Here is a 24,404-nt window from a genome sequence, read left to right on the forward strand (position 1 = left end):
CCACTGTATTCTTGGGCACCTTCAATGCTGCAGACAGTTGTTGTTACTCTTCCCCAGATCTGTGCCTCGACACAATCCTGTCTCGGAGCTCTACGGACAATTCCTTTGACCTAATTGCTTGGTTTTTGCTCTGACATGCACTGTTAACTGTGGGACCTTTATATAGACAGATTTGTGCCTTTCCACAGGTGGACTCCATTCAAGTTGTAGAAACATCTCAACGATGATCAATGGAAACAGGATGCACCTGAGCTCAATTTCAAGTCTCATAGCAAAGGGTCTGAATACTTATGTAAATAAGGTATTTCTGTTTTTTATTTTTAATACATTTGCAAAAAAATGTATAAAAGAACACTTTTCACTTTGTCATTATGGGGTATTGTGACGAGGAACATTTTGTATTTAATCCATTTTAGAATAAGGCTGTAACGTAACACAATGGGAATGGGTCTGAATACTTTCTGAATGCACTGTATGAGCACATGCATCAAACTCACACTGGTATGGGCAATCTACCTCTCTTGCATGCATGCGCGCGCACACACACACACACCGCCCAGAGAGTAGCCATTGTTGGACAACATCTCTCCCCCTCCCTCACACAAAGAAAACACCACGACAGGTCCAGGCAGACCGTGTTACAACCACAACACACACATACACTGAGGGGAAAAAAGTAATTGATCCCCTGCTAATTTTGTACGTTTGCCCACTGACAAAGATATGATCAGTCTATAATTTTAATGGTAATCAATTTATAACATTTTTGACATGCGTTTTTCTGGATTTTTTTGTTGTTATTCTGTCTCTCACTGTTCAAATAAACCTACCATTAAAATTATACACTGATCATTTCTTTGTCAGTGGGCAAACGTACAAAATCAGCAGGGGATCAAATACTTTTTCCCCTCACTGTACCTCCTTGCCTTGACACGTATCGGGAGTTACGGCGACAACCTCTCATGTGCAACTATAGTCATTGTGAACTAGTGATTGGTAGTGTGTATAAATGTTTGGTGACTTTCTTTACAGAAGAGAGAGACCCTTCCACTTCTATCTTGGTTACTTTTGCAGACTGTCCTTTTCTCATCTTTCTTCTCTCTACTTCTATTCTGCAAATGTTTCAGGACATTTTATTGTGAAATGTGATGTCTGTATGTATTTGTGGAGGATTTCTATATTTGTAAACTGACAATGCCTGTCTTAATTGCTCCTGAGGGGATAAATAAAGTTCAACTGAACTGAATCTCCCCTTAGTGTGAGTCTGGAGAACCTGGACCCCGAGGAGATGGAGAAGGTTCTGGGTGCTGCGCTGGATGTCCAGCGAGGGGGGAGGGATCCTCGGAGGAACCCCATTACCCAGGAGGGCTCCCTGTCCTCCCTCACAGAGGAAGAGGCAGGGTCTGACTCGCAGCACTACTCCGTATTGGAGGTGAGCCTGTACAATCAGGGTTGTGTGATTGGACGAGCAGGCTGTCACTCATTCTGAATTGAGATAACCATAGGGACTTTTAATGCTATGAAAGTTGTGGGATGAGCAAAATGTAATGTTTTTTGTTGTTGTAATGTTAATGTACACTACTGTTCAAAAGTTTGGGGGTCATTTAGAAATATCCTTGTTTTTGAAAGAAAAGCAAAACAAATTGTCCATTTAAAATAACATCAAATTTATCAGAAATAGAGTGTAGACATTGTTAATGTTGTAAATGATTATTGCAGCTGGAAATGGCAGAATTTTAATGGAAAATCTACATAGGCGAACAGAGGAACATTATCAGCAGCCTAGAAGGCCAGCATCCCGGAGTCGCCTCTTCACTGTTGACGTTGAGACTGGCGTTTTGCGGGTACTATTTAATGAAGCTGCCAGGCTTGCAAGCCGAAGAACACCATTCTAACCGTGAAGCACGGGGGTGGCAGCATCATGTTGTGGGGATGCTTTACTGCAGGAGGGACTGGTGCACTTCACAAAATAGATGGCATCATGAGGGAGGAAAATTATGTGGATATATTGAAGCAACATCTCAAGACATCAGTCAGAAAGTTAAAGCTTGGTCGCCAGTGGGTCTTCCAAATGGACAATGACCCCAAGCATACTTCCAAAGCTGTGGCAAAATGGTTTAAGGACAACAAAGTCAAGGTATTGGAGTGGCCATCACAAAGCCCTTACTTCAATCCTATAGAAAATGTGTGGGCAGAACTGAAAAAGTGTGTGCGAGCAAGGAGGCCTACAAACCTGACTCCATTTCACCAGCTCTGTCAGGAGGAAATGGGCCAAAATTCACCCAACTTATTGTGGGAAGCTTGTGGAAGGCTACCCGAAACGTTTGACCCAAGTGAAACAACTAAAAGCAATGCTACCGTATACTAATTGAGTGTATGTATACTTCTGACCCCACTGGGGATGTGATGAAAAAAATAAAAGCTGAGGTAAATCATTCTCTCTACTATTCTGACATTTCACATTCTTAAAATAAAGTGGTGATCCTAACTGACCTAAGAGAGGGAGTTTTTACTAGGATTAAATGTCAGGAATTGTGAAAAACTGAGTTTAAATGTATTTGGCTAAGGTGTATGTTAACTTCCAACTTCAACTGTATATGTCAAAATAAAGATTTTTTTTTTTCTCCAATTTGTTGTTGGGTCACAGGAGCAGTGCAATGCTCATTTTGTGTAATTGTGCGTTAAACAGGAGCAGTCGAACCAGCTGCAGGGTTGCAGTGCATCGGCCCCAACCCTCAGTGTGGCGCATCACAGAACCCTTCAAAGCACGGCCCCCCGACCACGCTCCGACTGCTACGGTAAGCCTACGCTGCACGCCTGGGTCGTGTTCGTTATGTACCAAACAAAGAAAACGGGGAGGGCCTACCTGGAACTGTCCAATAAGAAACAGATTTTTGTTTCCTTTTGCAAAACATTTTAAGTGTTCTGTTGTGTGCCCTAATGAACACAACCTGTGGTCAGACACAAGTTCACAGGGTTAAAGGGGTCCCATGGGCTGCCTGCGGTCATATTCTGTTTCCCTTCACCCTAAAGTGTACACTCGTTTCTCCCGTATTTCTTACACCTGTCTGTCCATTCCTTTTTAAATTCAGTCCATGAAGGGGAGTGGACACTTTGTGGAGAAGGGTAGAGAATTGGAATGCAGCCAAGGAATGTTACCTGAAGCTCTAAAGTAGCTGTTTCCAATGTTTTCTGGGCAGAGTGTATCCTTGTAGTCATCTCTAGATATGAGTAAGTCTATAAACTGCTGACTCTTCCCAAACACTGCTCTGACTGCAGTCTTTCTTGCCTTTATGCGGTCTGTAACGTATCCAGACTGTGTCATTGTGCTTTGTTTTTGTTTACACTAGTTGAATAATTTTGTAAATGTCATGTGGGTATATTTAATTATTATAATTGGGTATTGTAATTTGCACTAAGTGCATTCCTGTTTTTGTTTGTCAATGATTGTCAGTTTTTGCACGTATGTTTGTCAGGATTGTTACTCAGTGTGTATGTGTTTGTTTTTCACTGTTTATGTGTTTACTGTGTTTCACTGTTTAAGTGTGTACTGTTTTTCAGTTTGCGTGCATGCTTCAGTCTTTATTTCTCATTGTTTGGCTCTGTCTTTTGTCTCTCCGTGTGTGATTCTTAAGGGTTTGTTTGTCCGTGTGTGTGTTTCTCAGGTTTTTTTTTGTGTGCCCCTGCCCCTTTTTGTGTGTGTAGGCCTCCATCTGTGTATGCACCAGTGTTTGTGTGTGTGTGCAGCACTGCGGAAGCTCTCTTCCTGTGTTTGTTCTGTCTCTAGCCCCAGTCCCAGATTCACAGCAGAGCCTCCATTTCTACTGCTAACTCTCCCATCTCTCTTCTCTTGCTCTGTACTAGTCTCCTCCACTTCAATTCCTGCTCAGATGACCAACTTGGTTTTACTATAATATCTTCCATCATTCTCTTCCTATCCCTCTCTTCTAACCTGTGTTCTCAAACTCAGTAGCCTATAGGCTATCTGTGCCTCTCACTCTCATAACAACTTACTCTTTGTGCTTGGCAAGTTTATTCTTGGTAAAAGATAGCACTGCAGCCCTTGAATGAGCATCAGGTGATTGGGACATTAACCTACTTTGTGTGTTTAAAAAAATATATTTTGTTGTGTATTTTTTTTGTTCTGCCTTGTTCTAGGCATAGCTGTTATTGAGAAGTTCAGCCAGAGTCATAAGCTTTGGAGAGTGTTTAGGAAGGTGTGTTGAGTGTCTTGTGATCTGTGCATTCCAGAGACTTTACCCTACCGTCAACTTGGAGGATCCACGCAGAGGTGAGTTGCCTTTCTCCCGTTTTCCCTTTTGTGCAAAGGAGGCCGCCATTTTGGATCTATTTCCTTTAGCAAACTACCGTCTCAATTCTGGGCATGTTTTGTCTCGTGCATTGCAGTCTCCATTCTGGCTCTGTATCCTGTTCTCACAGAAGCCACAGTGCCTTTTATAGTTGTGTCCGATGTTATTAAATGACCGTTTACAGTCAATCCTAAAAGCGGTCTGCAGTGATAATATGCAATCTGGCATTCCTCTCTTTCTCCACTTTTCTCCCGACCTCTCTTCTCTTTGTCATTTTATCATATAATTTTCCTTCCTATAATCCTCTCTAAATCGTTCCTGTCTTCTGTCCCTCTCCTCTAATTCTTCCCTTTGCCAACCTCCATCCTCTCACAAACTGTCATGTTTTCTCTCTTTTCTTTGTCAAACTTTCCTGTCCTTTTCCCTCTCTTCATGTTCTCCTTCTCTTCTCCCGCAGTGTGGATAGTGACCTGGGTCTGCTGCTCTGGGGCAGAGAGGGAAGCTGGACAGAGGTCGAGAGAGACGTGGCCCTGGAGGAGAGGACAAGCAGCCCTTTAGAGCGCACCTTCAGTTTCCTACGCAAGATGGCCGGCAACCGCAAGGTAGGAGAAGCCTACTTTCTGCAGTAGAGTCAATCGTATTTTTATTGACATTGATGGATATGTATGATGGAGAGACCGTTAGAGGAGAAACCGTGTAAAAGATCTGGATTCCATCCCTCGCAGACATTGGATCGCATAAGTGCCATTGGTGGCGGCCTTAACCGCCCGACCAACCCACATCACACAATATCTAAAACCCGTTATACATCTAAGGTCTCTTCCTAATAGGGTAATATCGTTATGACAACCAACAACACTGTATAGTAGTGCTGATCATATTGAATTGCGGGCCGTAGACTTGCTACCAAAGTAATGGTAGAGGAAACAGTGAGTCAGAAATAAATTGACCTTCGAACAAGGTGTGTTGACTCATGACTTAAATGGAATGGCGAGCAATAAACATGTCTGCATATATTTGTTTGTTGTCATTAGTTGGTGATATTGGAATCATTTTGTCCCATAAGTAGCCATTAGTTGTGATAACTGCATAATTGTGTCTAGTATAGTCAACCTATGGGCTTAGAGACCTAGGAGGTTGTGTACTTATCACACAACAGAGTGGATGCTCGCTGGACAGAGTGCATACTTCTTGATTATTGGCTTCTGTTGGTTACAGTGGACTTTGTCCGTGGTCTTTATAACTATGTAGTATACTGTGAAAGGGACTGGTCATTCACGTGCAATGACTGACCACTTACATTGAGTAACAATACCCAGCAAAACATTACAATGGAAACAATGTTTTTTTACGGATTGGCACTCAAATAATTTCAATTATTCTGTTTATTACATATTCAATACGTATGTTGATACTTTTTTTGTGTTTCAAAGCCCTGAAATTCCCTGAGATATTACTTGTACTTGACAATGTACTACTGAGAATGTGTATGTACCAGTTATGTCCATCAGAGGGCAGAGTAAATCACTTTATTTGTTTTGAGCGCCTTTATAGCTTTGCAGTCAGCTTTTCTCTCCCTCCCTCACTGTCAACCCTCCTGATACCAGTTAGAATCTAGTAGAGGACAGCTAGGTGTTGGTAGCATGGTCCAAAAACAGTTTCTGCTCTCTTGCTAACTCCTACAGTTATTGTCATGCCAGCCTGGAACAAACAGATCTAGGCTAGGGATTTTTTTGGCACTGGTGCATTAAGCAGCCCGACAATGCTGAGTCAACCATCAGAGCTTGTACAATCCATAAACTGAAGGGTAAATGGCATTCAACGCTAACAGTCTGACTAATTTAGCGTGACTCAAACTTGCTTTTCCCTGTATCAGACGGAGTTCGCTTGGACTTTAAACATCATGTGCACACTCATACATAGGCACACACACTAATGATCTCTCACTCACATACACGTCCAACTCACTTACACCCACACACACACACACGGTCATGGAAGAGTGTTCCAGGGAATTTATGACAATGTTCCAGCATATACTGACTGGAGGCCATGAGAACATACCATTGGCAACACACTGTAACACATGTCCCATCGGAGTCTGGTTAAAAAATCTAACTATGCCTTGACCCCAGAGAATGTTGTATACACTTTATCTACTTTTTAAACAAAGTAGCCTACAAATACTATCCACGTCAGGGGGGTCTAGATAAATAAGAGTACTATATGGAGCCTAGCCAATGGTGATCCAATGGCCAGTTGTGATTTATCTTTTACAGGCTGGTTTCTGTCTGACATGCCTAGTTATCATAACAATCTGCTTACCCAGTCTGCATGGTTACAGGCTACAGCAGGTGAGCCCTGTCTTCAAGGCTGATTCTGTGTAACATTATGATTATGTGTAAAAGACCGGGACAAACCAGTCGACCAAACTGCCTGTGTATGTTTAAGACTGGTTCTTTCTTACAGATTCTGACATCTAAAATGTAGGTTAGGAATCAGGGGCCTGATCAGCTGAGTCCTGAGACATGACTTCAACACAAGCTTGTGATAGAAAACTGGAGGGACTTTTTAAACGGGGCGGGACTGAGTTGTGTGGTGTGTGTTAGGGCTGTCCCCCCCCAAAATAAACTACGTGTACTGATCTTGTCTGATGCTTAAGCACGCTGTTTGATTAAATAATTAAGACACACAAAAGACTCGAGGGAGCCGGAGATCAAGATGGCCTAACCAGAGGAAATAAAACGGTTCCAGACCCCCCTCCTCCCACTGTTGCTGGCCTTCGCAGATTCTGCCCTTATGCTCCTGAAGTTGCTACTAACAGGCTACACCATGGTTCGGCAACCTTTTCCATTTGGAGTGCCAATTTTCTACTGATCTGCGTGCCAGTTATGATTTTCATATACACATTTTCGTTGAGCTGTTTTCAGTTTCAATTTAATTTATAATAGTCTTTATGTCAAAATCACTGTCGTGGTTCTAAATTCTATCTAGATAAAAATCATAAAAATCTTAAACTTTCATTGCCAACTATGTAAATATAGCCTACATAAAGCCAACAAATAAAAACATTGCAGCCTGCAGGTAGAACATTTTCTGATTTAAAAATAAATGTCCTATAAATCACATTGGCTATGCAAGGCCTGTCTGCAACAAACTTGAAACATTGTATCAACTGTATCTAGCCTGAAGCTTGTGCTAGCAAACTTGCAACATTGTATAAAATATTCTGGGGCCTCAGTTTCCTGCCCAGTGAGGTCGGACAGACACAGTTGTAGGCTATGTGTGCAAGGGATAAGAATTCATCAGTTATTTTATGTTTCCACAGGATCAGAGCATTACATTTTTCCCTTTCATGCCAAGTGGTTATCGAAAGGAGAGAGCTGGAAATATTTTTCAAATACATCGAACTTTTGTAATTCTCAATGGATTCTAAAAACATACTTTTTTTACTTAGTTTGAGGAGAAGAAAAATCTACTTTGAGTAGCTCCACAGTTCATTAGTGGTGGTGAGTTAAGACGATCAGACATCCCCAAATGGGCACATTTATAGGTCTACATTTGTGTGTAGGCCAGGTAGCCTTGGCCTACTTCTATATACGTATTCGGGTGCGCATCCTTAACATTTGATAGGAGCGCTCCAAACAAAAGACAATGAATAAATTGACAAAACTCATAAATGGAATGAAATAAACCAAAACTTATTTCTCACAAGTGTAGCATAGGTTGTTAGCTCTGCAAAAAACCTGTCCACTCTGACAAAGAGAACGATAAACGACTGTAATAATAATATATTGAATGCATTATCAGAAAATACCGTAACCAAACAAACATTAATGTAATGGGGAATTGATAGACACTAACAATCAAAGAGCAAACAATTCACACAATGAAGTTATGAAACAATGAATGCGCACGAAATGGCATGAGAGGGCGCATTCTGGAGGGAGAAGTGCATTGTGCAACTTAGCCACACTCCCATCCTTCTTGGACCGTGGCATCCCCGCGGCCTCCTCGATGGATTAGTCCACTGAGACGGGTGTAAATCAGACAGTGTCTCGTGTGCCATGAACAAAAAAAAAATTACATTTGTGACTGCTAGACTCAAAGAAATCTTGGTCGACCAAAAAAATCGACCAGTCATCTAAATGGGGTCAGCCCTAGACATAGTATTATGAAGGAATGTAAACAGAAGTTCACAATGTGCAAGTGTGAATATAAGTACATTTAATGTTGTAATGTTTTGCATAGTAATTGAATGTGTGTACAGTATTTTCAACTGCTTCAACTCTTTTCATGACTTACTGATTTCTATTAATATGGGTTTTGAAGAGAACCTTAAAGCCTTAATGTTTTACTCCGGCATCTGTCTGCTCCCTTAGTGGGGAAAGCTATAAACCAGACTTAAACTGAAATGAAACCTGCCTCACAGATTTTCATTAAACACTCTAAAACAACAGAGGAGTGTCCTGTAAGCATGCTCCAATTAGCCGGCCTAGATAATTTCAAGTTAAAACTAAGTTGTTGGCTATAAAAAGCAGTTGAAACTAGTTGCAATGACTTCTTTATGACATCCTGGCCAGGTTGTATAGGTTATTATCAATAAAAGTCACAATCTGTTTCAAAGGACAGCCTCTGGTCTCTGATTCAGGAAGACTTCTACACTAAACTTAGTCACGTCTGACCTCCACTTCAGTTAATCCTCCAAGTGGCAGTTGTGGCAGAAACACCTAACCGGGATCTAGAGGTCCCACGAAAGTCAACTAATAAAGGCTTTATAGAACATTCATGAAGTCTTTAAAAGCACTACATATTTTGCTTCAAGACAAATACCCATGGATCAGTCAGTCAAATAATAACTATTTGCCACGCTTACCATAGTTTCCCATTCCCTCAGTTGCAGTACAGTAATTGAGTAAAAGCAATTTTTAAACCGTTTCGGAATTGAAAACCAACATTTGTGTTTCTTATTGGACCAGGTCCAGGTAATCCCTCCTCGGTTTGGTGCCTAATAAACACAACCCAGTCTTTCCTGTAGGCCCCTAACACTTCATAATCATACCCACTTTAGTACAGCAGTAGCCATTTAATGAAAAGTATTTGAAAAGCATTGGTATCACGGCACCAGGGTGTATAGGTCTGCTAGCTTTTATAGGGTGTGTGTTTTTGTTTTAAGATCAAGCCAACATCTGGAACATGCTAATGATTACAAGCCACTGATTACGTCAATTGAGTGTCAGCTAATTAAGCCTCGTTTGGAGTCAAATTGTGACACTTGCGTGACTGGTTTTGGAGAAACGCTTTAATGTGTGTGCATTCATGCATGTGTGCTTTGTGCAAGTATCTTGTTGTTAAGGCACAAAGCAGGGGCCATTTCATGCTGGTTTAATAAGCTAAACACATGCACACAGACATTAACATACAGTATGTAATACAACTAAGGTCATTACCATCTGCTCCTGTACAACCAATAATATCATCATACTGTTCAGTAGCTGCCGATGTTTGTTTGAGTTGGACATCTCTAGTAGACGCTCCTTTGTGATAGTTGTTCACTGTTTATTTGCTTCGTGTAGAAATGTTGAGAGGTTGACTGTAGGGAGCAGAAATCCCTTGAAGATGTAACACATCTGTACAACATTTATTAGGGCTTAAGTGTTTTTTTTAAATCTTCGCTCTTCATGTGTGTGTCTGTTTATGCGCAAGTATGTGCGCGTGCGTGTGTGCATACAGTGCCTTCAGAAAGTATTCATACCCCTTGACTTATTTTCCCCCCCCAAAACATTTTTGTTACGGCCTGAAGTCAGTTTTTATTTTCGCACCCATCTACACACAATACCGCATAATGCCAGTGAAAGCATGTTTTTAGGAATTTTTGCAAGTTTATTGAAAATGAAATACAGATATCTAATTTACATAAGTATTCACACCGCTAAGTCAATACATGTTTGGCAGCGATTAAATAACATTTTATTTGACTTGCACCGAATACAACATGTTTAGACCTTACAGTGAAATGCTTACTTACAAGCCCTTAACCAACAATGCAGTTTTAAGAAAAATACCTAAAAGAAAATAAATAAAGTAACAAATAATTAAAGAGCAGCAGCAAAATAACAATAGTGAGGCTATATACAGGGGGTACCGGTACAGAGTCAATGTGTGGGGGCACCGGTTAGTCGAGGTAATTGAGGTAATATACACGTGGGTAGAGTTATTAAAGTGACTTATGCATAGATAATAACAGAGAGTAGCAGCAGTGTAAAAGAGTCTTTCTGGGTAAATCTCTGAGCTTCACACACCTGGATTGTACAATCTTTGTAAATTATTATTTAAACAATTCTTTAAGCTCTGTCAAGTTGGTTGTTCATTGCTAGACATCAATTTTCAACTCTTGCCATAGGTTTTCAAGCAGATTTATGTCAAAACTAGGCCACTCAGGAACATTTAATGTTGTCTTGGTAAGCAACTCATGTTATTTTGGTGAATTTGTCTCCCAGTTGACAAAACCAGGTTTTCCTCCAAGACACTTGTCAAACTCGTTCCACAGAGTGCTGAGTGTCTGCAGGTTTTCGCACCTCCCTTGTACTTGATTGATGTATTAAGGCCTCTAATTAGTGAAAGAACTCCCCTCACCTGGTTGTCTAGGTGTTAACTTGAAACTTAAAACCTGCAGACACAATGCCCTCCATGGAATGAGTTTGACACTCCTGCTCTATGATTTTGCCTGTGCTTAGCTCTTCCGTTTCTTTTATCAAAAAAAAAACTCCCTAGTCCTTGCCGATGACGAGCATACCCATAACATGATGCAGCCACCATCAGGCTTGAAAATATGAAGAGTGGTAGTCCGTGACGTGTTGGATTTGCCCCAAACATAACGCTTTGTATTCAGGACATGAAGTTAATTTATTTTGCCACATCTTTTGCAGTTTTACTTTAGTGCCTTATTGCTAAGATGATGCATGTTTTGGAATATTGTTTATTCTGTACAGGCTTCCTTTTCACTCTGCCATTTAGGTTGTTATTGTGGAGTAACTACAATGTTGTTGATTCAGCCTCAGTTTTCTCACAGCCTTTAAACTCAAACTGTTTTAAAGTCACCATTTCCTCTCCGGCAAATGCGTTAGGAAGGATGCCTGTGTCTTTGTAGTGACTGGATCTATTGATACACCATACAAAGTGTAATTAATAACTTCACCATGTTCAAAGGGATATTCAATGTCTGCTTTTATTTTACCCATCTACCAATAGGTGCCCTTCTTTGTGAGGCATTGAAAAACCTCCCTGGCCTTTTGTGTTTTGATCTGTGTTTGACATTTAAAAAAAAATAATGTATTTAACCTTTATTTAACTAGGCAAGTCAGTTAAGAACAAATTCTTATTTACAATGACGGCCAAACCCGGACAACGCTGGGCCAATTATGCGCTGCCCTATGGGACTCCCACTCACGGCCAGGTGTGATACAGCCTGGATTTGAACCAGGGTGTCTGTAGTGATGCATCTAGCACTGAGATGCAGTGCCTTAGACCGCTGTGCCACTCAGGAGCCCAATTCACTGCTCGACTGAGGGACCTTACAGATAATTGTATGTGTGGGGTACAGAGATGAGGTAGACATTCAGCAATCATGTTAAACACTTATAGTCCATCCACTTGTTAAGCACATTTTTACTCCTGGACTTATTTAGGCTTGCCGTAAAAGGGGTTGAATACTTATTGAGTCAAGACATTTCAGCTTTTCATTTGTAATTAATATGTAAAAAAAAATCTAAAGACATTATTCAATTTTGACATGATGGGGTATTGTGTGTAGGCCAGTGACACAAAAGCTCAATTTATTATATTTTAAATTCAGGCTGTAACACAACAAAATGTGGAAAAAGTCACAGGGTGTGAAGAATTTCTGAAGGCAGTGTGCGTTTGTGTGTATCGATGTGTCCATACATCTGTGTGTTTGAGAGAGGGAAAGTATTGTGTATGAATTCACTATAGGTGAGTATGCGATGTGTGGGTATATCACAATGTGTGTGTCATAGAGTGAGTCAGTGCACCATCCACTCAAGTAGATGTTTTGTAGGTACAGTCGTCCACCCCTCGCCCCCTCCTCTTTCCTGTAGCCTCCTTCTCCTATCCTCTGTTCTGTCATATTTCTGGATTGCAACAGAGAACAAATGTAAGTCTAATTCAAACAAGCTACTCACAATAACATTGCTCTCTGCTGTTACATTATCACACTATGAAACACATTCAAACAAACATACCTATGTGGTTATTTTGTCCTGGTCTCCCTGTGCTGGGCTGAATGACAGGGTTTGTGGGTAAAGTCTCTCAGCACCTGGTCATTATCTCACCGGAGCAGGAGCATATCTGTCCATGGAGACACCTCCGCGCTGCTGACTCAAAATACACACACATACTTGCATTGGTTTTCACACATTCACACACATTTCTCCACAAAGCGGTCTGGCTCTGCAGCGGAGCGGTAACCCACAGCAACGCTCTTGTTTCATGCCGACCAAAATTCACCAGAGCTGTGGAGGGAGAGGACTAATAGAGGCAGCACAGTCAAACGTGTCACACTGTCACTCTGTCAGTGTCTGCCACCACCCATTAACATGTCCTTCCAAATCAAGAGGACCCTTTCCCTCCCACGCAGACTCGCTAAGATGAAGCCTTTTTAAAAGACGACAGTACAGAGCCCATGGGTGAGTGGTAATGCTCCCGTCTCTTGACACGTATGTGTATAACCCCGAAAACTGGGGTTCAATCCCTATGTCCTTCAAGAGGCTGACATACACTGAGTAAACAACATATTAAGAATACCTATTCTTTCCATAACATAGACTGACCAGGTGAAAGCTATGATCCCTTATTGATGTCAATTGTTAAATCCACTTCAATCAGTGTAGGTGAAGGGGATGAGACAAGTTTAAGATTTTTTAAGCCTTAAGACAGTTGAGACGAATTGTGTATGTTAATCAAATCAATCACATTTATTTATAAAGCCCTTTTTACATCAGCCGATGTCATAAAGTGCTGTACAGACACCCAGCCTAAAACCCCAAACAGCAAGCAATGCAGATGTAGAAGCACGGTGGCTAGGAAAAACTCCCTAGAAAGGTCAGAATCTAGGAAGAAATGTACAGAGGAACCAGGCTCTGAGGGGTGGCCAGTCCTCTTCTGGCTGTACCGGGTGGAGATTACAACAGTACATGGCCGAGATGTTCTAATGTTCATAGATGACCATCAGGGTCAGATAATAATAATCACAGTTGTTGTAGAGGGTGCAACAGGACAGCAACTCCAGGAGTAAATGTCTGTTGTCTTTTCATAGCCAATCATTCAGAGTTGGAGACTCAGGTGTGGTAGAGAGAGCGGGTCCAAAACAGCAGGTCCGGGACATGGTAGCACATCCGGTGAACAGGTCAGGGTTCCATAGCCGCAGGCAAAACAGTTGAAACTGGAGCAGCAGCATGACCAGGTGGACTGGGGATAGCAAGGAGTCATCAGGCCAGGTAGACCTGAGGCATGGTCCTAGGGCTCAGGGAGGGAGAGCGAGACTGACTTAAATTAACACCGGATAAGACAGGAGAAAAACTTCAGATATAAGACTGACCCTAGCCCCCCGACGCATAAATACTGGAGCCTGAGACGGGAGGGGTCAGGAGACACTGGCCCTGTCCGACGACAGGGCCAAACAGGCAGGATATAACCCCACCCACTTTGCCAAAGCACAGCCCTCACACCACGAGAGGGATATCTTCAACCACCAACCTACTACCCTGAGACAAGGCAGAGTACAGCTCACGAAGATCTCCCCCACGGCACAAAACCTCCAGTGCCTTTCCGTTCACCTTCACACCCCTGGGCCAGACTACACTCAATCATAGGACTTACTGAAGAGCTGAGTCTTCAATAAAGACCGAGTCTGCGTCTCTCACATGGATAGGCAGACCATTCCATAAAAATGGAGCTCTATCGGAGAAAGTGCAGCCTTCAACTGTTGCTTAGAAATTCTAGGGACAGTAAGGAGGCCTGCGTCTTGTGACCGTAGCGTACGTGTAGGTATGTACGGCAGGACCAATAACGGAAAGATGGGTAGGAGCAAGCCCATGTAATGCTTTGTAGGTTAGCAGTAAAACCTTAATCATCCCTAGCCTTAACAGGAAGCTAGTGTAGAGAGGCTAGCACTGGATTAATATGATCACAGTTTTTGGTTCTAGTCAAGATTCTAGCAGCCGTGTTTAGCACTAACTGAAGTTTATTTAGTGCTTTATCCGGGTAGCCGGAACGTAGAGCATTGCAGGAGTCTAACAGGCTTCCAGGGAGGGCAATTTTGGGGCTTCACCATGTTTCATCGAAATGTACAGCTCTGTATTGTCCGCATAGCAGTGGAAGTTAACATTATGTTTCCGAATGACATAAAGAGGTAAAATATATAGTGAAAACAATAGTGGTCCTAAAATGGAACCTTGAGGAACAATGGAATCTACAGTTGATTTGTCGGAAGACAAACCATCCACAGAGACAAACTGATATCTTTACGACAGATAAGATCTAAATCAGGCCAGAACTTGTCCGTGTAGACCAATTTGGGTTTCCAATCTCGCCAAAAGAATGTGGTGATTGATGGTATCAAATGCAGCACTAAGGTCTAGGAGCACGAGGACAGATGCAGAGCCTTGGTCTGACGCCATTAAAAGGTCATTTACCACCTTCACGAGTGCAGTCTCAGTGCTATGATGGGATCTAAAACCAGACTAGAGGTCGACCAATTAATCGGAATGGGCGATTAATTAGGGCCGAATTCAAGTTTTCATAACAATCGGTAATCCGTATTTTTGGCCAACGATTTGCCGATTTTTTTTTTTTTTTTAATTTATTTTTTTGTATTTATTTGTTATTTTATATTTTTTCATAAAAAAAAAAAAAAGAAAAATTGTTTATTTTTGTATTTATTTTTTGTAAATATTTGTTTACTTTTTATTATTATTATTATTATTTTTTATTTTTTTTATTTGTACTTTTTTTTAGCAATTTTTATTTTAATTTTTTACCTTTTTATTTAACCTGTTAGGGCTAGGGGGCAGTATTGACACGGCCGGATAAAAAACGTACCCGATTTAATCTGGTTACTACTCCTGCCCAGTAACTAGAATATGCATATAATTATTGGCTTTGGATAGAAAACACCCTAAAGTTTCTAAAACTGTTTGAATGGTGTCTGTGAGTATAACAGAACTCATATGGCAGGCAAAAACCTGAGAAGATTCCATGCAGGAAGTGGCCTGTCTGACAAATTGTGTTTCATCTTGGCTCTTTTTATTGAAGACTGAGGATCTTTGCAATAACGTGACACTTCCTACGGCTCCCATAGGCTCTCAGAGCCCGGGAAAAAGCTGAACGATATCGAGGCAGCCTCTGGCTGAAACACATTATCGCTTTTGGCAAGTGGCCGATCAGAGTACTATGGGCTTAGGCGCGTGCCCGAGTCGACCGAATGCTTTATTTTCTTTAATCTGTTTACCTAAACGCAGATTCCCGGTCGGAATATTATTGCTTTTTTATGAGAAAAATGGCATAAAAATTGATTTTAAACAGCGGTTGACATGCTTCGAAGTACGGTAATGGAATATTTAGAATTTTTTTGTCACGAATTGCGCCATGCTCGTCACCCTTATTTACCCTTTCGGATAGTGTCTTGAACGCACGAACAAAACGCCGCTGTTTGGATATAACTATGGATTATTTTGGACCAAACCAACATTTGTTATTGAAGTAGAAGTCCTGGGAGTGCATTCTGACGAAGACAGCAAAGGTAATAACATTTTTCTTATAGTAAATCTGACTTTGATGAGTGCTAAACTTGCTGGGTGTCTAAATAGCTAGCCCTGTGATGCCGGGCTATCTACTGAGAATATTTCAAAATGTGCTTTCACCGAAAAGCTATTTTAAAATCGGACATATCGAGTGCATAGAGGAGTTCTGTATCTATAATTCTTAAAATAATTGTTATGTTTTTCAATGTTTTCAATACACAAGTATATATTTTTATACCTGCATATTTAGTTCATATTGCCTGCTAACATGAATTTGTGTCACTTTTCTAGCGTTCTGTGCAAGCAGTCGGGTATATACAGCAGTTTGGGCCGCCTGGCTCATTGCGGACTGTGTGAAGTCCATTTATTCCTAACAAAGGCCGTAATTAATTTGTCAGAATTGTACATAATTATGACATAACATTGAAGGTTGTGCAATGTAACAGGAATATTTAGACTTAGGGATGCCACTCGTTAGATAAAATACGGAACACTTCCGTATTTCACTGAAATAATTAACGTTTCGTTTTCGAAATGATAGTTTCCGGATTCGACCATATTAATGACCAAAGGCTCGTATTTCTGTGTGTTACTATGTTATAATTAAGTCTATGATTTGATAGAGCAGTCTGACTGTGCGATGGTAGGCAGCAGCAGGCTCGTAAGCATTCATTCAAACAGCACCTTCGTGCGATTTGCCAGCAGCTCTTCGCAATTCTTCAAGCATTGCGCTGTTTATGACTTCAAGCTTATCAACTCCCAAGATTAGGCTGGTGTAACCGATGTGAAATGGCTAGCTAGTTAACGGGTGCGCGCTAATAGCGTTTCAAACGTCACTCGCTCTGAGACTTGGAGTAGTTGTTCCCCTTGCTCTACATGGGTAACGCTGCTTCGAGGGTGGCTGTTGTTGATGTGTTCCTGGTTCGAGTCCAGGTAGGAGCGAGGAGAGGGACAGAAGCTATACTGTTACACTGGCAATACTAAAGTGCCTATAAGAACATCCAATAGTCAAAGGTATATGAAATACAAATCTTATAGAGAGAAATAGTCCTATAATTCATATAATAACTACAACCTAAAACTTCTTACCTGGGAATATTGAAGACTCATGTTAAAAGGAACCACCAGCTTTCATATGTTCTCATGTTCTGAGCAAGGAACTTAAACGTTAGCTTTTTTACATGGCACATATTGCACTTTTACTTTCTTCTCCAACACTTTGTTTTTGCATTATTTAAACCAAATTGAACATGTTTCATTATTTATTTGAGGCTAAATTGATAGTATTTATGTATTATATTAAGTTAAAATAAGTGTTCATTCAGTATTGTTGTAATTGTCATTATTACATATATATATATATATTAAATGGCCGATTAATCGGCTTTTTTTGGTCCTCCAATAATCGGTATCGGCGTTGAAAAATCATAATCGGTCGACCTCTAAACCAGACTGAAGCGTTTCGTATACATTGTTTGTCTTCAGGAAGGCAGCTTTTTAAACATGTTTTGAGAGGAATGGTAGCGTAGCCTAGTGGTTAGAGCATTAGACAAGTAACCGAAAGGTTGCAAGATCGAATCCCCGAGCTGACAAGGTACAAATCTGTCGTTCTGCCCCTGAACAAGGCAGTTAACCCACTGTTCCTAGGCCGTCATTGAAAATAAGAATTTGTTCTTAACTGACTTGCCTAGTAAAATAAAAAAAATATTCAATATAGGCCGAATCGTTTTTTAATATTTTCTGTGTCAAGGTTAGGCTTTTTCAAGAGAGGCTTTATTACTGCCACTTTTAGTCGGGGGATAGGGGGCCATTTATTATGTTCAACATAGGAGGGCCAAGCACAGGAAGCAGATCTTTCAGTAGTTTAGTTGAAATAGGGTCCAGTATGCATCTTGACGGTTTAGAGGTCAAGACTATTTTCATCAATGTGTCAAGAGATATAGTATTAAAAAACTTGAGTGTCTCCCTTGATCCTAGGTCCTGGCAGTGTTGTGCAGACTCAGGACAACTGAGCTTTGGAGAAATACGCAGATTTAAAGAGGAGTCCATAATTTGCTTTCTAATGATCATGATCTTTTCGTTAAAGAAGTTTTTGAATTTATCACTGCTGAAGTGAAAGCCATCCTCTCTTGGGGAATGCTGTTTTTTAGTTAGCTTTGCGACAGTATCAAAAATTAATTTTGGATTGTTCTTATTCTCCTTAATTAAGTTGGAAAATAGGATGATCGACCAGCGGTGAGGGCTTTTCGATACTGTACGGTAGTGTCTTTCCAAGCTAGTCGGAAGACTTCCAGTTTGGTGTAGCTCCAATTCCGTTCCAATTTTCTGGAAGCTTGCTTCAGTGCTCGGGTATTTTCTGTATACCAGGGAGCTAGTTTCTTATGACAAATGTTTTTTGTTTGTGTACCATTCAGAGGGTGAATGGGCAGGACAAAATATTTAATTGACTTTGAACAGGATATGGTAGTAGGTGCCAGGCGCACCGGTTTGTGTCAAGAACTGCAACGCTGCTGGGTTTTTCACACTTAAGTTTCCCATGTTTATCAAGAATGGTCCACTACCCATAGGACATCTAGACATCCACTCCTTAAAAAAAATCCTGACCAAAGTTTCACATCTTCATCTAATCATCAAAAATATGTCTGTACTTATTTGTAACCAGATGGTCTTCTCAATCACAAAACCAGTTTCCAACCAGAAAATTGTCATTAAGATATCATGTGCCAAATTTTGCACACTGGGATGGGAATCTGATGGAGAGAGTAGGAGAAAGGTAGAGAGCGACTGTTTGAGGGAGTCAAATACACCTTAAAACCAATATGTTTTGTCGGCTTTTCTTTATATCTGAAAGCTATTGCTGGCAACAAAGCCTGTACTTTTATTTCCGCCAACCGACCTAGTCACTATTGCGGTTAAGTTCTGCATACGGCTTAGTATGAACAAAGCCGTGAATCTTATGGGAAATAAGTAAGAGTCAGTGCTGAAACTGCTGTGTTGTGGGCGGGCTTCCACACAATCTGTCCTCTTTAACTCCCACCCTTCTAATGGGCTGATATACTGATCATTAGCCAGGAGAGAAATTGGGGGAGAGATGGACAGAGGGGTACAGTTAAATGTAAACAGCTGAGAGAATGGAGAGATGCCATGAGATGGATACAGTTGAGAGAACCGAAAGAAGGAATGAAGAAAAGTGCTTCCTCACCTTTTGAAAGGTACTGTATAAAAGCTATAACAGACTGAAGTCCCGATTCACCAATAGCCCTATTTGTCATTTTTCAAACACTTCTCAAACAAATTGTGCCATTGTGTCAAAGGACTTCATGACAAGTAGCACTAGTCAGTCAAATACTCCCTTTGTTTGTTGGGTGTTAGCTAATAGCTACTCAAGCCCAGTTTGAACTATAAACTAATTATACTTCCTCCAACCATATAAGCGCTGGGTTGTGTTCATTAGGTCATGGAATGGAAAATGTTTTAAAACCAAATGCAATATTTCTTATTGGGCAAGTCCAGGTACTCCCTCCCTGTTTCGGTCTGTTTTCTTCCATTTGGTTAATAAACACAATCCAGGCATATAGAGTTGGCAACCGATGTTGAGGCAGCGTTGCATGAGACTGTAACCATTAGCCTCTCCTCAAAATGTCCCTACATTTTGGCTACCACTCCCCACTCACCCCACCCACTTTACATTTCTTACAGCTTCAAAGTTTATGCCGCCATTTTCTACCCACATTCCTCCATAGAAAATGTTTAAATAAGAATGACAATTTAATTTGAGATTGTTATCAACAATGCATTTACAACTCATATAACATGTCCATATGAATTGACAAGGCATTGATTATGACATCATTGGAAGTGGTCCCCTCAGTGTAAATTGGTAATGCATTTCTCCACTTTTCCAAAGCTCTTCAGCTATTACATGTGAAGTTGCTGTCATCTTATTTAAACACATTTGTGAATATTTGATTTCTGGCTATTTATGGAATATTATTAGCCTGTGCTTGTCCATTTATCTGTGCATGTGTGTTTTACATTTAGTGACCTCTCCCTCAATCTTTGTAGTACCAGAAAGAGCTCAAAAGTTTTCTTGATTTACTTCCTTCCATTTTTGTCTCTGTGCTAGCACAGCGCATTGAGTGGTACCACATCATTGCGAGAAAGAGAGGGTGGTTCTGAAACTATGAAACCTCCTCCAGTAGGCGTGATGGTGGATCATCTGAAGTGCAAAAAAACAACTGAATTTCCCGTATGAGAAAGTCGCCTCTTACGCAGCATCAGAGACAGAACCGTTGGAGAAGTTGAACGCGCTATTTTGTAAAGGCGTAATAGTTTGGCTATTACACATTCCATTTACCCTAGCCATATAATCATATGACTACTTTAGCGTTAACCTCTCAGGGAAGAACAAAACAGGCGGATATTTGAAGTACCTGCTTGACAGCTACAAGCGGTTTGCCTTTATAAGGATTTATCGTACTGGAGAGGAAAGGATCCGATTCTCACCATGTCCAGAGTCGCGGATCTGTCAAAAATTCGACAAGAGAGAATGAGAGAGATTAGTTTACGGGTGAGTAGATGTATTTTGAGGCTTACTATTACTGGCAAACTTCTGACAAGAAAAGTGAAATACGCAACAAGCACGTTTTTCGACTAATAAAACTTTAAACTTATAGATGTCATTTTAGAATTGGAGACATTATCTTACATTTGGTTAAAATAACGTTTAGATTGCGATCATCATTGCAGAAGCACGTAGGCATTTTTTTCAGGAAGTTTGCGCAATATGGAGATGCTTTATAAAAGCAAACGACGCGCTTTCCAATGATGTGCCTGTATGGTGAGAACTGGTCTGGGTATGCTGGAAACGTATACTGTTCATCACCTTTTTCTGTTTGGTCATGATTCCCCAGGCGCCATTATTTTGCGCATCGGCACCCAGAAGTGTTACCACATACTGGAAAGCAAACATGGTCACTGGACACGACTAAAATAACTTATGTTGGAAGTTTTGCCATTTTTGTTTAGATGCTTCTTCCAATCAGAAAGCTTACACTATCTGTACAGTATTTGTTAGTTTTTTCACTGTACATATGGACGTTATACACCATACATAGCAGGCTACAACAACAAACCAACAGTGCATCATGCTCTTATCATGCAAGTATGCAATATTAAAATATGACATGTTGTGTGTACCATTTTGCCTTCCTCTCCTATTCGACTGATACAGCAGGTACTGATTCAATGAGTAATTCTGCTCTCCTGGACAGCGCTGGTCTAGGGTTGCATGTGTGGATGTTTGATTTTATTGAGATCCTGTATGCAATATCAGTATCGAATTATGTATTTGTGTGTGCGTGCTGGTTTCAGGGAGTGAGGACTGAATGCGCCCTTAGTTTTGTTAATGTAGTGATCTTGTGTGTAAGGGAGGACTACATGCATTTGTGCTCAGTGTGTGTTTCACTACAGCAATGGTTGCCATGGAAATGCCACTCTGTTGGTGTGATATCATCTGTTTTCTCAGGCACAGTAGATGGCAGAGAACCTTGGCTTGCCAGCGCCATATATACATAACTTTCCTACATTGGGGTGTATGTGCGCACATGTATGCCTGTGTATTCCTTTTGCATATTTATTGAACATGAACATAGTATTGGGGTCAGTGCCACCAAATCTATTGGGCACTCATACACTATTACAAACTGGACAGTTAGAGGCTTTGCATGGTCACCTCAAATTCAGGACACACCTATGCTTCCAGTTATTTTGCTGGTATCCTCAGTTCAAATTACACCGACTCCATTACACTAATCAGACCTTAGTTTAAATAGTATTTGTTTTCTCTTAAATACTTTTGAGTGTTTTACAGAGCCTGCTTGGAGTGCCATATGGGTGGGGTTTGCACTTTTGGGAGTATTCTTTTGGTTTCTTTGCACCAGGCAAGGTCAAGCGATTTAAGTATTTGGGGAAAAAACTAATACCATCTGAACCCAGGTCTGTCCCTAATAAAGGTTGAGAAACACTGCCCTAGTATATCAAAGTCAATATTTTTACTGAAACGCTTATTACAACCCCCGCTGTTGATGTTTTAAAACCTTTACGGGCTCTTATTTGCTTTGATAGTCCCTAGCACTCCTACACTCTTGTAATTCGAACCCTGATAAAATGGTAACGTTCCAGGTGAAATTAGTGACCAGAGTAAAAACCATCATCGTCACTATGTGATTCTGTATTTTATTATTTTAATTGGTATTGCTACCGGTATGTATGGTCGGTGGTTGTGTTGAACTTAACCAAATGAAATAGGAATACTTCCTACAGCACAGGAGGGAGGTGGGAGGGAGCTATTGCAATCTATAGCACACAGGGGAAACTGTAGGCGGCAATGTGTTCAAACGAGAGGGCCGAGGGCGAAGGACAAAGCTCGAGAGTTAGAAATAAAGTGAGAGGGAAGGAGAGTGAGTGAGAAAGAGAGGGATGGATGGAGAAAGATGGTGCGTGTGTGTGAGACGGAGGGAGGGAGAGATGGAGCATATGACTTCCCGTGGAGCGCAATGACCTGGTGCGTTACAGAGCTGTGTGTCAGGTTGAAGGTATAAAGAAAATGTCACATCAGAACCTGATCCAGAGACAGCCACACTCTCTCTCACACACACTACACACACACACACACACACACACACACACATATACACATACGTGTGTATATATATATCACACACACACACACACACTGGCCAATATTAGACTGACTCCTCGTTATCTTTTTGTCGTTCAGGGAGACTAAACTTAAATCCACCTCAGGCTCTGCTTTGCCCCAGCATCCCTCCAGAGGAAAGAAACCAGGTTACAGGGCCACCTCAATCCACACAGCAATTACAGATCAGTCCTTAATCTGGAGGATAAACACACACATACATGCACACGCATATTTTATGCCACCGCACATACCAACACATAGGGCACATGGATATTCTAGGAAACGCACACATAGAGGTGTGGAACATACTTTGTGTGTTTATCAGTGACTCAGTGAAGTAAACAGGTGGAAGAGTATAAAATGAATCTGCCCATAATCCCATGACTTTCTCAGTGTTATGCTCCTGACACCTTTTAATGAGAGCACAAACTAACTTCAGTTAAAACAGCGTTTATAGGGAGGACAACTATAGCTGCCTGTCTCCATCACACACCATCTATTTCACTCCCTGATGTATTGCTCACATTAGCACCTAAGCCAATTCTACAGCACTAGGCCGTATATTGAGAGAAGAGGAGCGTGCAAAAAGGGAGAGAGGAAGTGTGCTCTTGCCTCTGACGCATCAGAAATTACTCATTCTAAACTTCGTTGGTATAGTTCTTGTCGTTTTCCTGTAAAAATGTTAGTGCTTTGCATAGCTGCATCAAAATAACATTTGACCTTAAAACAAGTGCACAAACTTTGACCAGCAATTAGGGACAATACAGATGTAGAGGTTTCAAAGACCTGTTCCAGCATATCAAAGTCTGAGGTGATGATGCGAAAATGCAAAGGTAGTATTGGTAAATGTTAACTTTTGAACATCACTATGTCGACTGCTGCTATTTTGAACGGGTCACTCTTGCAAAATACATTTATCTCAATGAGATAAACCTATATAAATAAAAAAACTAAACTGTAGAAGTAGTCTCTGGATGGATTCAGAGCAGTGTTTCTCCAATCCTGTCCCCTCAACCCACATTTTTGTTCCAGCCAAACCCTAACACACAATTCAACCTGATGTGACAAATAATCTACTCATTAAGTCTTGTTTTGTCAACCAGAAAATGTATCAGGTGTGTTAGTGCTGTGTGGGCTATGAGATGGTGGAAAACACCATGACGGTCATTGTCTAGATATTTACCACTTGAAAATATTGTTATTATGGAAAACTACAGAGTATTTGATTTTATAGAATGTTGTACAGTCATTCTGGCTACCGTGAGTTCCTTTTTTATTGCAAAGTTCATGTGATCGTCACAAGGCATCCTCCAAATTTATTTTCAATAGCATCCTCCAAACGAGAAAAGAGACAGAAGGACGAGAGAGTGGGAGGTAGTGAGTAAGGTGGTGGAGAAAAACCGTGAAAACCCACGTCTATTGTTTCATTATAGGCCTATGTTGTGTAACATGCTGGAGTCATCTTTCTTTCTCTCTCTCATATTAACATCCTCTGCTGGTCATCGCTGTCAGAAAATTCTGACCGGTCTTGTAAATGCTCTTACTTTTACAGTGACATTTTGGTTTTGAGAC

General features: G+C 40.9%; 1 protein-coding gene across 4 annotated transcripts in view; it reads left to right on the forward strand.

Moving 5' to 3' along the window:
• arhgef2a (Rho guanine nucleotide exchange factor (GEF) 2a) overlaps positions 1 to 24,404 on the forward strand; it is a 73,971-nt gene that overhangs the window by 14,677 nt on the left and 34,890 nt on the right. For 2 of the 4 annotated variants that reach the window (XM_014142254.3, XM_082961197.1), the window contains exons 3-6: positions 1,258 to 1,432; positions 2,690 to 2,798; positions 4,252 to 4,291; positions 4,768 to 4,912. In XM_014142254.3, coding sequence (XP_013997729.2) covers positions 1,258 to 1,432; positions 2,690 to 2,798; positions 4,252 to 4,291; positions 4,768 to 4,912 — 469 coding nt within the window. Of the gene's footprint in view, positions 1 to 1,257; positions 1,433 to 2,689; positions 2,799 to 3,787; positions 4,079 to 4,251; positions 4,292 to 4,767; positions 4,913 to 20,379; positions 20,700 to 24,404 lie in introns of those variants that run through there. The other 2 variants (XM_014142257.3, XM_014142255.3) reach the window with 2 other exon arrangements.

The sequence above is a fragment of the Salmo salar genome, chromosome 14 (assembly GCF_965601325.2).
Source record: "Salmo salar chromosome 14, fSalSal1, whole genome shotgun sequence".
NCBI classification, from domain to species: domain Eukaryota; kingdom Metazoa; phylum Chordata; class Actinopteri; order Salmoniformes; family Salmonidae; genus Salmo; species Salmo salar.